Source organism: Hippichthys cyanospilos, chromosome 6 (assembly GCF_059441005.1).
Source record: "Hippichthys cyanospilos isolate Australia breed blue-spotted pipefish chromosome 6, RoL_Hcya_1.0, whole genome shotgun sequence".
Taxonomy (NCBI): Eukaryota; Metazoa; Chordata; class Actinopteri; order Syngnathiformes; family Syngnathidae; genus Hippichthys; species Hippichthys cyanospilos.
In genome coordinates, this window is record NC_142374.1 from 5,110,742 (window position 1) to 5,123,414 (window position 12,673).

Below are 12,673 nucleotides of genomic sequence, written 5' to 3' on the forward strand. Positions count from 1 at the left end.
TTATTTTGTAACCCACAAAAATCTAATACAGTATAATAATTCTGCTTTCTTCTTTTTTGTGGCATAAAATGTCCAGTACAATACAGAATTACTGTAAATAAAAAGGGTGAAGCTGCTTGAAAAGTTCATAAACAATTAAATTCAGAAATTAAACAAGCACAAATGTTACTATTTTATTCATCAAACTATACACGCATTGTGAATCAACAGGGAATATCGCAAACCACTTCAACAAAGTCACATTAACAAGGTCCTTTCAATGATTTATTTATTCAACATTCTCTCGTATTTGTAGATTTTATTAAAAAAAAAATCACATTTGAATGACATGAATCAAAAGCAAACTGAAAACAAATTGCTTATTTTAAGTCTGGCAGATGAATTTGATACAAAAACGTTTAATATGTTCTTTTGTCAAGTCAAGTATTCAAAAGGAGCATAAATCATGGTAAAACGTACGGATGTTTGTACAGAAATGTGATCGTCATCGAATGCTGCACTGTCTGCATTGGCTTACTCCTTATATGTTGTCTGTACAAAAATATTTTGTACTGTATGGGGGAATATACAGTATGAGCCACACTTTGTAAGGTTCACTTTCATATGTGTACCCATCTAGCCTGAAAGTAAACAATGACAACAAAAATACAGTTTTGATGTAAATATTTTATAGACAGTGGTTTTATACACACTACATCGTGCTGATAGGCCACTCCTCCTGGATGATGTGCGCTGTAACTAGTTAATTACTTTCTGATTTAATTTCTGGTTCTCTACAAAGTTCAGACACTTATTAATTTGCCAGCAATCTGTTCAAATTTAAGCCATGTGCAGTATTTTGACCCCTTTGGGGGCATCTTCTTCCACATCACTCTCACAGTATTTTAGCCAGGGGATTTCCCACTCCTGGTAGTCTGATAAGTGGTTGTGCCATGTTAATCTTGGTGAAATTTCAGCTCTCCGACTGTCTTCTTTCAATGCAGACAGTGAAACGCCTTTGATGTAGAGATCAAAGTCTTGAATAAAATACCGTACCACCCTCTTCTTTAGCATTGCTCCAGCCTGATCCCAGTGGAAAGTGTGCTCGATCACCCAAGGATTTAACTCACTCAAAATCACATGTCAATTCAAGTTTGCTTAGCAATTGACATGCTACAAGGACCACCTTGCAAACAAGATGTTGCATCTGAAGAGCTTTATCCCACATAAATAAAGACTTTTCAACTGAATTTGCCATCTTTTTTTAAAACACCTTCAAAAGTGGTACTTTTAAGAAGTAAATTTCATTTAAATTTCACTGTTGAGGCAATTTGCTGTAATTTGTCCACTGATCTGGCACTATACACGTTTTATTGCGAAATTCTTTTCTTATTTTGCCAAAGACAGTAGTTATGTCCACAATGTAACACCCTCTATCAACAAGCCGAAATCGTGTATGTTATCTTATTCTATTCTATTCTATTCTAACCGACCAACTAGAATGGCTATGATTATCTCATTTCTATAGTTCAAGGATGGACCTCCTTTTGCTTCCAGAAGATCTGAACCAAAGGTGCTAGATCTTTGTGACAAGATGCCTGACAATCCTCTGGAGTTCTTGAGCACGAAGTTTGGTGGTAGCCAGCACCTCCTCATGGTTAGCTTTCTCATTACTGTCATAATCTGTCACTACCTTGTTGGTGATCAGCGAGAGACCCAAGACACGCAAGCCGCAATGACGAGCCACCACCACCTCTGGGATTGTACTCATACCTAAAAGATAAAAGTAAGAAGTAAGGAGTAGATTGTAACATGTGATTTAAACTTGCATTAGTGTTCCATCTGTCAAATTTGAAACTACATTGTGTGTTGTAATTGTAATCCCTCGTCCGGTATTTTACACTGGCCAAAAAGGCTGGACCAGTAATGCACTGAGGTGGAGTTCTGATCGGCATACGGTACTGTATAATCTGTTTTCGGTCTGAAGAGCCAATAGTGTATATGTAAACAGTTTGGGAAATATTAAACAGAAGGTAGTTGAGTCATATAAAAAAAAAATGGATTTAGGCAAGAAGTTTATTTTCATCAATATGGCTCTGTCCGGTTGTTGAGTACATGCTACAGCCTAACAATTCCCGATTTATCGATGGCATTTGCAAAAATATTCATCCGCCCAGCTCACAATACATCAACCCCTTTATGCCCAGAGTTCCTAAAGGTTCTGGATGGTGCCGGGCTCTCCTAGTTGACACGCCTCTGCAACATGGTATGGACATTGAGGACAATACCACTGGATTGGCAGACTAGGTTGGTGGCTTCTTGAAATCATTTGGATTTTTTTTCCTCAAACGCAAATATTTTTTCCAAAACACAGATAAATAATAATAATCAATATTGGTTTTCTATAAGAAACAATGGGGAAATGAAGGAGGGGAATAGGATACAAGTCCTTTCTCTTAAGAAGGATCTTTACTTACCAACAGCATCCGCCCCAAACTTCTGTAGTACATTGCACTCTGCAATGGTTTCATATGTTGGTCCAGCCACCATACAATAAACCCCTTCCTGAAGGAAGCTGCCACATTTCTGTTCATGTGCTGTTTGAATGGCCAAAGCCCTCAGGTTTCGGTCATAAGCATCTGACATGCAAGGAAAACGTACGCCAAACCTGAGGACAAAGCATATAGATAAGAGGATAGATAAGATAAAATGAGATAAGAACTTATCCCAAAGAAGAAATGACATTGCGCCGTTTCACTAGGACTAGGACACGCAGAACAATGTGCCCAAATTCAACTTTAACCGGACAATCACACACAAATTAATGTTGGTGACTGATACCTGTCAATTGACTCTTGGAAACTACGACCACAAGTGTTTTTATTGGGAAGCAACATTTTGTGATACCACAAATGATGGCTGTATTAAAACACAAACATGCTTTTCAAGGAAGCAGTGGAAGTCTTTTTTTTTTTTTTTTTGCTGCCAATAAAAATATGTAGAGAAGAAAACAGTAACACCATGAAGAGAGTGGATATTTAAGAGGCTAATGGAAATGACATTCATTGTCTGCATTTGTTCATTTCACAGAGAAAGAATCTCTACACTTTGCTTTTTCGCTTTGTGGACATAGAGGATTTTAAATAATATCAATGTAAAACAGAATAGAATAATTCCGTAGATGTCGCATTCCAAATGGTACAACATGGCATTTTTGACTGGCTGTTATTCACAATATTGAAATGCCATTCACCTGGAATTCAAATGCAAAGAAAGTAGTTGCAGACATGAAAGCGAGTCGCAAAAACCTGCACAGTGAGCCAATTCACTTGCATTTGGTCACATCACACTAGATGCCGTGGGCTTTAAAAATACTGTATTGCAAAGTGAATCTTGCACTGCATATTGTGATTTACCTTTCATCATTGTGCCCCACCAGTGGGCTCTGTCCACCAAAACCCGGCAAGTTGATATGATCCTTAATGACCATAATATCCCCAACATTGTAGTTGCCATTGAGTCCACCTGCTGCATTTGTCACAATCAGTGTTTCCACACCCAGCAGGAAGAAGACTCGTACAGGGTATGTCACCTGCAAGCCACAAATATTGTGTATTACATATTAATATGGAATATCAATATAGTATTTCATTGTAAACATTTTGTACAAATGTAAGTGGCATCACTGAGGGTAATAGTGGATGGACCTTGCTTTTTAAAAATATTTTAGAGCATGATGAGGAAACCCAAGTTTTCATGAATATTTGATGTCAAAACATATTTCTTCACTTGATGGAACGTCAAAGGGAATTTTTATCTCTGGTAGAATGTGTGTCCAAAGTTTTTAAAGCATTCTTTTTGCATGTTGTGAGTCCAAATGTTTTCTTTGTTGCATTTAAAAATTTGCAAACACACAGAAATCAATCATGCAGGCAATTTTAAGTGTTGTATTTTTTTCTTTTCTTTTTTAAATTAGCCTTACAGGCTACATTAGCCTTACAGGCTACATGTCATGTTTTAATATATGCCATGGGCCACTGAAAAAGAGATTTGGGCCGCAAATGGTCACCGTGGTGGAGTTTGGAAACCCCTGGCCTAAGAGGAAATATAGGCTTTATATATGTTTTTTTCTCTGGTGTCTGGGTGGGTGACCAGGATAAAAAAAAAAAAAAACTTTGAACTGCTTTACAAATACTGTAATTGTGTGCTATAATGGTGCATGGCCAAGAAAACATATCGACTCAGGCCAAGATGAAAATTGGATTCGTTACGCCTGAACTGCAAGACACATTTTCCCTCAGTCGGCTATTACTGTAGAATGATCGTGTCACAAAGTATGGGACAAAGAGCAAACTGTCTAAAGTCCTAACTGGATTCAATTACGATCATAATACATCTAACCTCACTTTGCTGTGTATACAGAATGAAACTGGGTTTTATGATATCATTGACTTTATGCAGAGTGGCATGTCTCAGCTGGTAATAAAATGAAACCGTAATACCATGTTGTCAAGTATACAAAGGTCAATCCAGTGTTGACACAAATGTGAGCCATCCTCTCAACTGCAGAAGATTATTCAGCACACGCAACAAATTGTAAGTTGACGTTTGCTCATGAAACACCAGCCAAATATAGCACTTTGTAAAATCTATGAATTTCTCTGAACTTGAATACATCACAGGCACTCTTGCTGACTACAGTTCTTACAGTGTCTAGGCTGTAGCCTTCGTAGAAGTGGAATCGACCTTGCATGCACACACACTCCCGGCCCTGCAGCTTTCCGAAAACCAGTTGGCCAACGTGACCTGCCACTAAACAGTGCACAAACATCATAAGCACCAATTTGATTTTCCGGCACATGTCTGCATAAATGTTCAACGAAAAGAAAACAAAACGTACCAGTGGTAGTTGGGAAACCCGGGATGTCCTTATAAGGGAAAACTAGTTTGTCCTCTAATGCGTCAGCCAAAGTGCCCAGGCCTGACCCGCAAATGATGGCTACTCTGGCCCTCTGCTTGGTTCGGGCCAGCAGCCAGTCAGCGGTCTCTTTGCAGTCATCATAATTGGATCTCAATGTCATAAGAAATACACTGATTAATGCCAAAGGACATATTTTGGGGGGCCCAATATCATTTCAACACTTATACATCATGTCAACCACTACTCACTAATCTTGTGTAACACTGCATACAGGTTTTCTATTTGACTTACATAAATGAGACCATGGGAGTATTACGTACAAAAAAGCTTGGCCCATGATACATATAGTACATTTCAAAACCTTTTAGAATTTAATTTGGCCTGTCTATTTAGATGATTGCTTTAATTTAGGTGAACTCCCTCTTACGTCTAACCTGAGTATGACCAATGGAATTCACAAAAATGACCGACTTCCTGTTCAATTTCGGGAATGGATCCATGAATTTATGAACACTTATGAGCAAGATACATCGATTTACAAACACTGGAAGGTTTTGGGACATGTCCACAGCCCTGCAAATGGTGATTGATGGAAGAATAATGATAAATGGAATTTTCATCCTGGCCTTCGTATTGCCTGGTAGTTTGCCCTAATATTTGAGTGGGGTCATGAGTAGTGTAGTCCATCGTTATATCGTGTGGTGCTTCATGACCTTAATCCTGGGTGAATGGATGGATGGTAAATAAATGGCTCAGGCTACTTCCTGTATAACTACCTGAAATTTTGATACATTTTTTTGAAGTGTTGTGTCACGCTACAGCATCAGTCAAAAATTTTGAAGCACCTACCAATGCCATGTGGAAGACATTATAAAGAAATATTGATGGAACTGTTTTTGTAAACAAGAAAAAATGCTAAGCACAACCCAACTAAACTCGGCTGGTCAATCGTTCATCAAACAGAAGATTAACATTGTGGAAACTATACTTGCTGAAACGTGTTACCATAAAGAGAAATGTGAAAGGAAAGACGTGAGCAGGTTGACTAGTTTGCTCTTGAAAATATTCAACAGAGGTTAGTCACATATTGGAGATTAGTTGACGTGACTAACCAGCAGCAATAAGTGACGGCGAGTACTTGAAAGAGTAAATGCACACAATTTTGTCAAAAAAAAAAAAAAATGAAGATTGAAAACCAAAATTGTCATAACTGTTTGGTGCAAATTAGACACAAAAAAAATGAATTGGCATAGCAAAAAAATGAATAAAATTTCACGATGATGAGCACGCCATCCATTCAATTAAAAAGAAAATATCAAACTCAGTAATTAAAGTAATTAAAAGAAAGTATCAAACTCAGTTGCAAGAAAATATGTGAACTTTGATCACATCATTTTGATCCAAATTGCAACCACAATATTGGAATATTGCAAACCATTTTTACATTTTAGGAGATGGTTGACAGTTTTTGAGGTTAACAGATATAAAAGAAGTGGGTTTTGAATCTGCTGTTCAGTGATATAGATACAAGAAAAACAATGACGTCAGAGCCGGGGTGGGCGGGCCTGGAACTCTCCGTGGTGCTGTCAGTGATAACAGCTTTCATCCGTCAACTCGGCGCTTTTCTTAAGCGACTCGCGAAACGGTTAATTTGGGAAATTGGTAAATGTGAAAAAACGACATAATCCTGTTTCGTTACAATAAACCACACATTTTCAAACCATTTGACTATGTTACGCTGCCTTTTGGGAAGAGTCGGTGCCAGTGAGGCAGCTCGGCAATGGCTGCCTCGGTGAAGGAATAATCTCAACGGTGCATAAGAGCATTAACGTAAATAAGAGCAATCATTTTAAAAAAAATAAATCGGTCAGGTCAGATGAACTGAACAATCATGTACTGATTGATTTGTTTGTCATAAAGTGAGCCCGTTTTACATTTACACTAAGGACCATACGTACCTGCGCGAAACTGAGGGACAGGACGGGGCTTCCATGTTCTCCTGAAAAAAAAAGTTCCAATTTGGATCGTAATTTTTAATGGTCTCGCTAAAGTTTCACTTCCAGTCTTTTTAAACCGAGGAAATAGAAGGCGGACACCGGACGTTGTAACGTCACCGCGGGCGCGGGATTACAGGGGCGGGGCCGAGCACGAAACTGAAGTTAAGGTCTTACCAGACTGGACGGCTCACTGAAGCGCATACGTGACAAAATGACTCACGCTCTGTTTACTCTGTTTGTTATTAAATGCAGCTTGTGTAAAGAGTAGGTCTACTCGGAATATGATACAAGTAGAAGTACTGAATTAACTCAATTCATGTAAGGCAAACAGTGGGGACAATGATAACATTTTGAGCTTTTGTTTTCATCTTTGTCAATATCAAGCAAGGGTTTTCCACTCATTTTAAACATATTTGTTACATTGGCACTGCTGTACATTTGTACACAAACTGCACTCAACAATCATTCAATAAACAAACACAATTGCCACCCAAACTATTAACTACTACGCTAAAAATAAGAATTTTTGAAAAAAAAAACTGATAAAAAAACGAATATGCCACGGTGCAGTCATTGGGAGACACTAGCTTCAAGTGCAGAAAGGCACATAGTGTCGTTCATATCCTTCACCTGCAGAGAGTGTTTAAAGTTTAAAGAGTGTCCACCATTAGAGATGAACCTGGGAGTCTTTAGCCCCTTTCACACTGCCCTCATTTTTGCATCATAAACAGTAGAGATAACAGAATTAAGCAAACTTCCCACAGAACTTAGCGGCTTCTCGCATTCAAATATTTCAATGCGTTGCCGTATGAAAAGGGCTTTATTTATTTTAGACACGATTAAATGCTTGTCCCGGGTTAGGGACAAAAGGATCACGTCAGACCTAGCGAGCGGCCTCATGTGACAAGATGTGCAATTCTCCAACTCGCCACCTTAAGACGCATGCGAATGAAAGCAGGAAAGCTCGCGTTAGTGTAGGGCTGCGCGACAAATCAAACAAATTCAATTAATTTTAAAGCTTGAACATTTGATAATAAAGTGGCATCTGGCAAAGTGAGGCCAACGGCAGGCCAAAAAAATGACAGTCCAACTTCATATATATATATATATATATATATATATATATTAGCTACATTCGCTACATTTTCATCTGGAGTCGGGTCACGGAGACAGCAGCTTCAGCCCAGAATTACCTCTTCCTGGCCACCTTCCCACCCTGTTAATAATTACCAATATTTCACAATAATTACCTGTATTAATTCACAGTATTTTACTACAGCAGCCTTGAATTATACAGTATTTACTTGTCATTCTAGAGTAAAAAAACAATAAAACATAGTACCAATATGACTCAATATTTTGGAACCAAGACAAGGGGGCAAAAGCATGGTTCCTGTGGGGAAAAAAAATGTTATATTTATGTTACTTTATATTTGAAACAAAGATAGTACATACTCATCATACATATTCTGTTTTTACAGGTGATACGATGAAGCCATGTGGATAGTTTTGCTGCTGTGTGGCATAATAATACTTTACATATGAGAAAATAACTCTTGAATCTTTAAAATATCATAATGGGCCCCACAACCTTTGTTTTTACATTGGGTAGCTTCTTCATTCTGCTGCTATTATATCTTGAACCTGCAAAACCCTGCCGATGGATCGTCAACTCTGGACTTCATTCAGAAATAAGGATCACGCTTAATCATGTATATCACATTGCAACTAAGACTTCCAACTTAATGACTGTTTTTTAGTCTAAAATTCTTGAAGACCTTGATAAACGCTGCCTGCATTATGCAAGTTTATTGAAAACTGAAACTAGCTTTGTTTTATCAACAGGTGTTTCTTGGGCATCAACCTCAAGAAGGTTCAAAGGCAAAGAACCGTACAGGAATTAAACTTTGTGTCAGCACTTTGCTAAGAACTTTAAATGGGTGGCATAAGTTATTGCAGCAGCATGGAGTTCATTCTCCAGATTAGTTTTGAATTTATTACGTTTAAGAAAAGTTTTTACAACTTGTTAAACACTGTTGCGTGAGCATTGTTAAATGTTTGAAGTTTATTACTTTAAAAAAAAAGGTTTGCGCAGGTTGTTCAATGCTGATGCATGGGTATTAAACGTTTGAGAGAGAAAGCTATCTATCTATCTATCTATCTATCTATCTATCTATCTATCTATCTATCTATCTATCTATCTATCTATCTATCTATCTATCTATCTATCTATCTATCTATCTATCTGTCTGTCTGTCTGTCTGTCTGTCGAAAAATGTTACTCGGCTTTATATACAATTGACTGAGTTGTGTGTTGGTAGAGGTATTATGAAAGATAAATGTAAATTCACAGTAAGGGACTCTTCAATTGCATTACTTTCACAATAAATTTCTGTAAAATGATAGCATGACTTTCAAAGTATACTTTGTAAAACCATAGTAAGCTACTGTAAATACAATGTAAATGTTGTGCAAAGGTTTGTAAATCTGTAACGTACTGTAAAATCACAGTCTTGTTCACTGTGAAGTCACAGTATAGTTGTGTTTACAACACATTGTAATCTCGAGCCTGTGGTATTACAGTATGTTTTTGTGTATGCATTCAGAGGATATTGCTGCAATCATTATTCTGAAAGTAATGCAAAACCTATCCAATAATTAACTGTGAAATCACAGTGAATTTTTTTTACAGTGCAGACTTTGTTTCTCTGACATGCTTATACAATATAACAACATAGTCTATAGAAAAAGTTAAAACAAGTGGTCAATTCTGTTCAGAAACAGATGAATGAGTACAAAACATTCATATAAATTACTTAAAAAGTCGAGAAATTGTTCAGACACGGTGAATGCTTGGAACACATTAGTTGGGAAAAAATAAACACTCTGCTCCTTATGAGTGTCTCTACTACTTATAATTATTCAGTAGTGTGGAGATTTTATAATGAATGAACTTACTAAATGAATAGTCTTCATATTAACATGAAAGGTCAAAATACTCATAAAACAAGAGTTTAGACTAGTTTTTTTTGGTCTTTTTTATTTTTACTTCCTCTAACTCATTTTTTGAATGTAAACTGCTTAATGATTCCTCTTTATGTTTTTTCTTCCTTTTACTTTTACTCAAATATTCATTATTACATGTTCAATAAACAAACAATCAAAAAAGCGTAACTGTAAAGTATGTATATACTATATATATAAATAATGAGAGCTGAGGACACTGTACTTGTAATGTTCCGCGGTCTGTTGTTTGTGTTTGTAATAGTGTCTGTGTTTTTTTTGTTCCTTTCTTGTCTTGGTTTTTGTTGGGCTTTGATTTCTCTTTGCACATTGAGTCGTTTGGTCTTTTGTTTCTGTTTCTGTTCCACTTGTGTCAGTTTCCTTTTGTGTTGGCCAATTCGCTTCCTTTTCCAATTATTCCTTGTCTAGGTGTTGCATGTTGTCTCGATAGTTTTGAGTGTATTTAGTTCCCTCTTTGCTTTCAGTTGTTGTGGGATCATTGTCTTACTGTTGCTATTGTATTGTCACTGACTATGTTCTCAAATTGTTCTGCTAATTAGTTCCATGAGTTTTAGTGTTTGACTATTTTCTAGTAAATTTATTTCCAAGTTTTGGTTTGTTAGTTTGTGTTCAGTTGTCAACTTTATTTTCCTTTTGTTATCTTCACATTGAATTATCCTTTATTTTATTGAGTACAACGAGCTTTCCTGCTTCCCTGCATTTGGGTCCACACCTTCCAGCACCTTCCACTATTCCACATCACGATAATACAAATCTGACTGATAGTGTCGTAGTTCAATGGGCTGTCAATAACAATGTCAAAACTGTATATGAATTGGTGTCTCTCTTCTTACAGCATTTGCCCCTGAGAAGTCCAAGGTGTTGGATGAGTTCCAGCTTGTAGCACAACAGAATTGCAAATAGTTATAAGAATTACTGAACATAATTCATTTCACTACAGACCTTTTGCTAGGGCATGTGATTTGTTCTAAGACCTATTGATGGAACAAAAGAAATTAATGGATTGAGTCTCTGGGTAAATGCACTTAATGAATCATATAAGTGGCATTTTGCACTTCAAAAACTCATTTAGTGGAGGTGAAAAGCTAGAGACTAATTTAAAAATTCCTGGACCGTCATCACAGGGCAGGCAGTGTAGTTCCACTTGCCCTTGACAGGTAGTAATCTTGAACTATGGACTCCCTGGAGTGTTGAGCGGTCAGGCTGATCGCCATGAGTACATAAAGTTATACAACTGGCGGAAGTTTGACCTAATCTGGTAATGTCTTATCAGGATAATTACAGGAAAGTTACAACCTATATTGTTATGTAACCAAAACTATACAAGCCAATCTTGCAACAATAAAGCGGGGATCTCTCTCGTTTGTCAACCAGACTGTGTGTGTAAGTGACTACAAGTTTTTGTGTCCTCCCCAACATTTGGTGTTTTCGGCATTTCGGCTGGGAATTGCTGGTGCTCTCTGTCTGGTTGCACCGTGGTGCTGAGCCTGGATAAGGGTTGAGAACTCTTGCCGTCCTTGGGATTTGGCACCACGATGCGGTTGGGGCGTTGAGCATTAGCACTTAAATTTCTCTGAATCAAATGAACCTATCGTGGGTTTCCAGAGTCACGCACAGTTTGGTTGTTGAGACCACTCACACAAACGTGTCTCTAAATGATAGATTTGGGGAAGCCTTTGTGTGTTTTACTAAAAAGACAGAGTCAGCTGTATCACAGAACAATTGGCCGACAGTAGACACAAGTCAGTTGTGGAAAAGACTGGAAAAAAAGAAACAGAGTAAAGTATGCCCTCCAAGAGAGAAAAAAAATAGAAAAAGAAAAAATAAGAGAGACAGCTAGACAGCCAAACCTGCGCAGGCCTCTAGTCCAGGAGGTAGAGTTTTTGAGATATATTCCTGAGATTTAGGGCTCTCTGCAATTTATTGAAATGTGGGATTTCATTTCTTTGAGCAGTAGCTCGACTGAGCTTTTAGTGTTCTTCTGAGAGTGCAGCGGAATCCACACTTAAAGCGAACGACGCTGCCTAATAAAATACATGTTTTAAAACTCACATCTATGAAAAAAAAGCTTGTGTATGGTTAGAAATGTCTTGCAGAGCGATGAGCCGGACATGGTCATTTATAGAGTATATTAATGCATACCGTAATTAGAAAAGTATGTCATCGTATATGTGTTTGTGAGGCCTATGTGAGCTCTCAGTCATGTTTAGAATCTTGTCCAAGAGTTCATATATATGTGTGTGTGTGTGTGTGTGTGTGTGTGTGTGTGTGTGTGTGCGTGTGTGTGCGTGTGGGTGTGCTCAGCTGGGAATCGTAAGTACGTCACAATTGTTTGATTGCGTCACAATTGTTTGGTTGCTGTAGCAGTTAAGAGAAGAGTAGAGCTTGGATGGGAAAAGGAGCTTGAATATTTTGTGCTGAGATATGTAGTATCAGACTGGGGATGCATTTGTTTGTAGTGTGGCGAAGTAAGTTGTATAATTGTGTGGGTGATCGGGATCGGATGTGAAGTGAAGGAAAAGTGTTCAGATAGGTGGGCTTAACCCCCCCCCCCCCCCCCCCGTGAGCGCTGTAAAGAAGCAGAAAACAGATTTTTCTTATTTTTCTATAAAGCTGCCTAGATAAGATTTGCTTTGAAGAGTGATTTCTATTTCTTTAAGTAAGGTAGTGCAAATGACATTAAATGACATTGGCACGTTAACAAATGACGTGTAATGACGTTTTAGAATTGCAAAATCTTGATGGTGGACAC

General features: G+C 37.7%; 1 protein-coding gene across 1 annotated transcript; it reads right to left on the reverse strand.

The window, feature by feature from the left end:
• Window positions 1-251: 251 nt before the first annotated feature.
• pnp6 (purine nucleoside phosphorylase 6) lies at window positions 252-7,015 on the reverse strand. Its single transcript, XM_088417664.1, has 6 exons — window positions 6,859-7,015; window positions 4,880-5,049; window positions 4,688-4,791; window positions 3,396-3,571; window positions 2,457-2,647; window positions 252-1,752 (listed from the first exon to the last, which is right to left on the reverse strand). The coding sequence occupies exons 1-6, from the start codon at window positions 6,891-6,893 to the stop codon at window positions 1,556-1,558; spliced, it is 873 nt and encodes a 290-aa protein (XP_088273790.1). The 5' UTR covers window positions 6,894-7,015; the 3' UTR covers window positions 252-1,555.
• Window positions 7,016-12,673: the final 5,658 nt, after the last annotated feature.

Bases quoted from the DNA above. Each gene is read 5' to 3' on its own strand.
- pnp6 (XM_088417664.1), bottom strand. From the start codon at position 6,893: ATGGAAGCCCCGTCCTGTCCCTCAGTTTCGCGCAG. The intron at 2,648-3,395 runs GTAAATCACAAT...CTTTGTCCTCAG, and splicing joins GTGGGGCACAATGATGAAAG to GTTTGGCGTACGTTTTCCTT. The intron at 1,753-2,456 runs GTAAGTAAAGAT...TTTATCTTTTAG, and splicing joins GTTTGGGGCGGATGCTGTTG to GTATGAGTACAATCCCAGAG.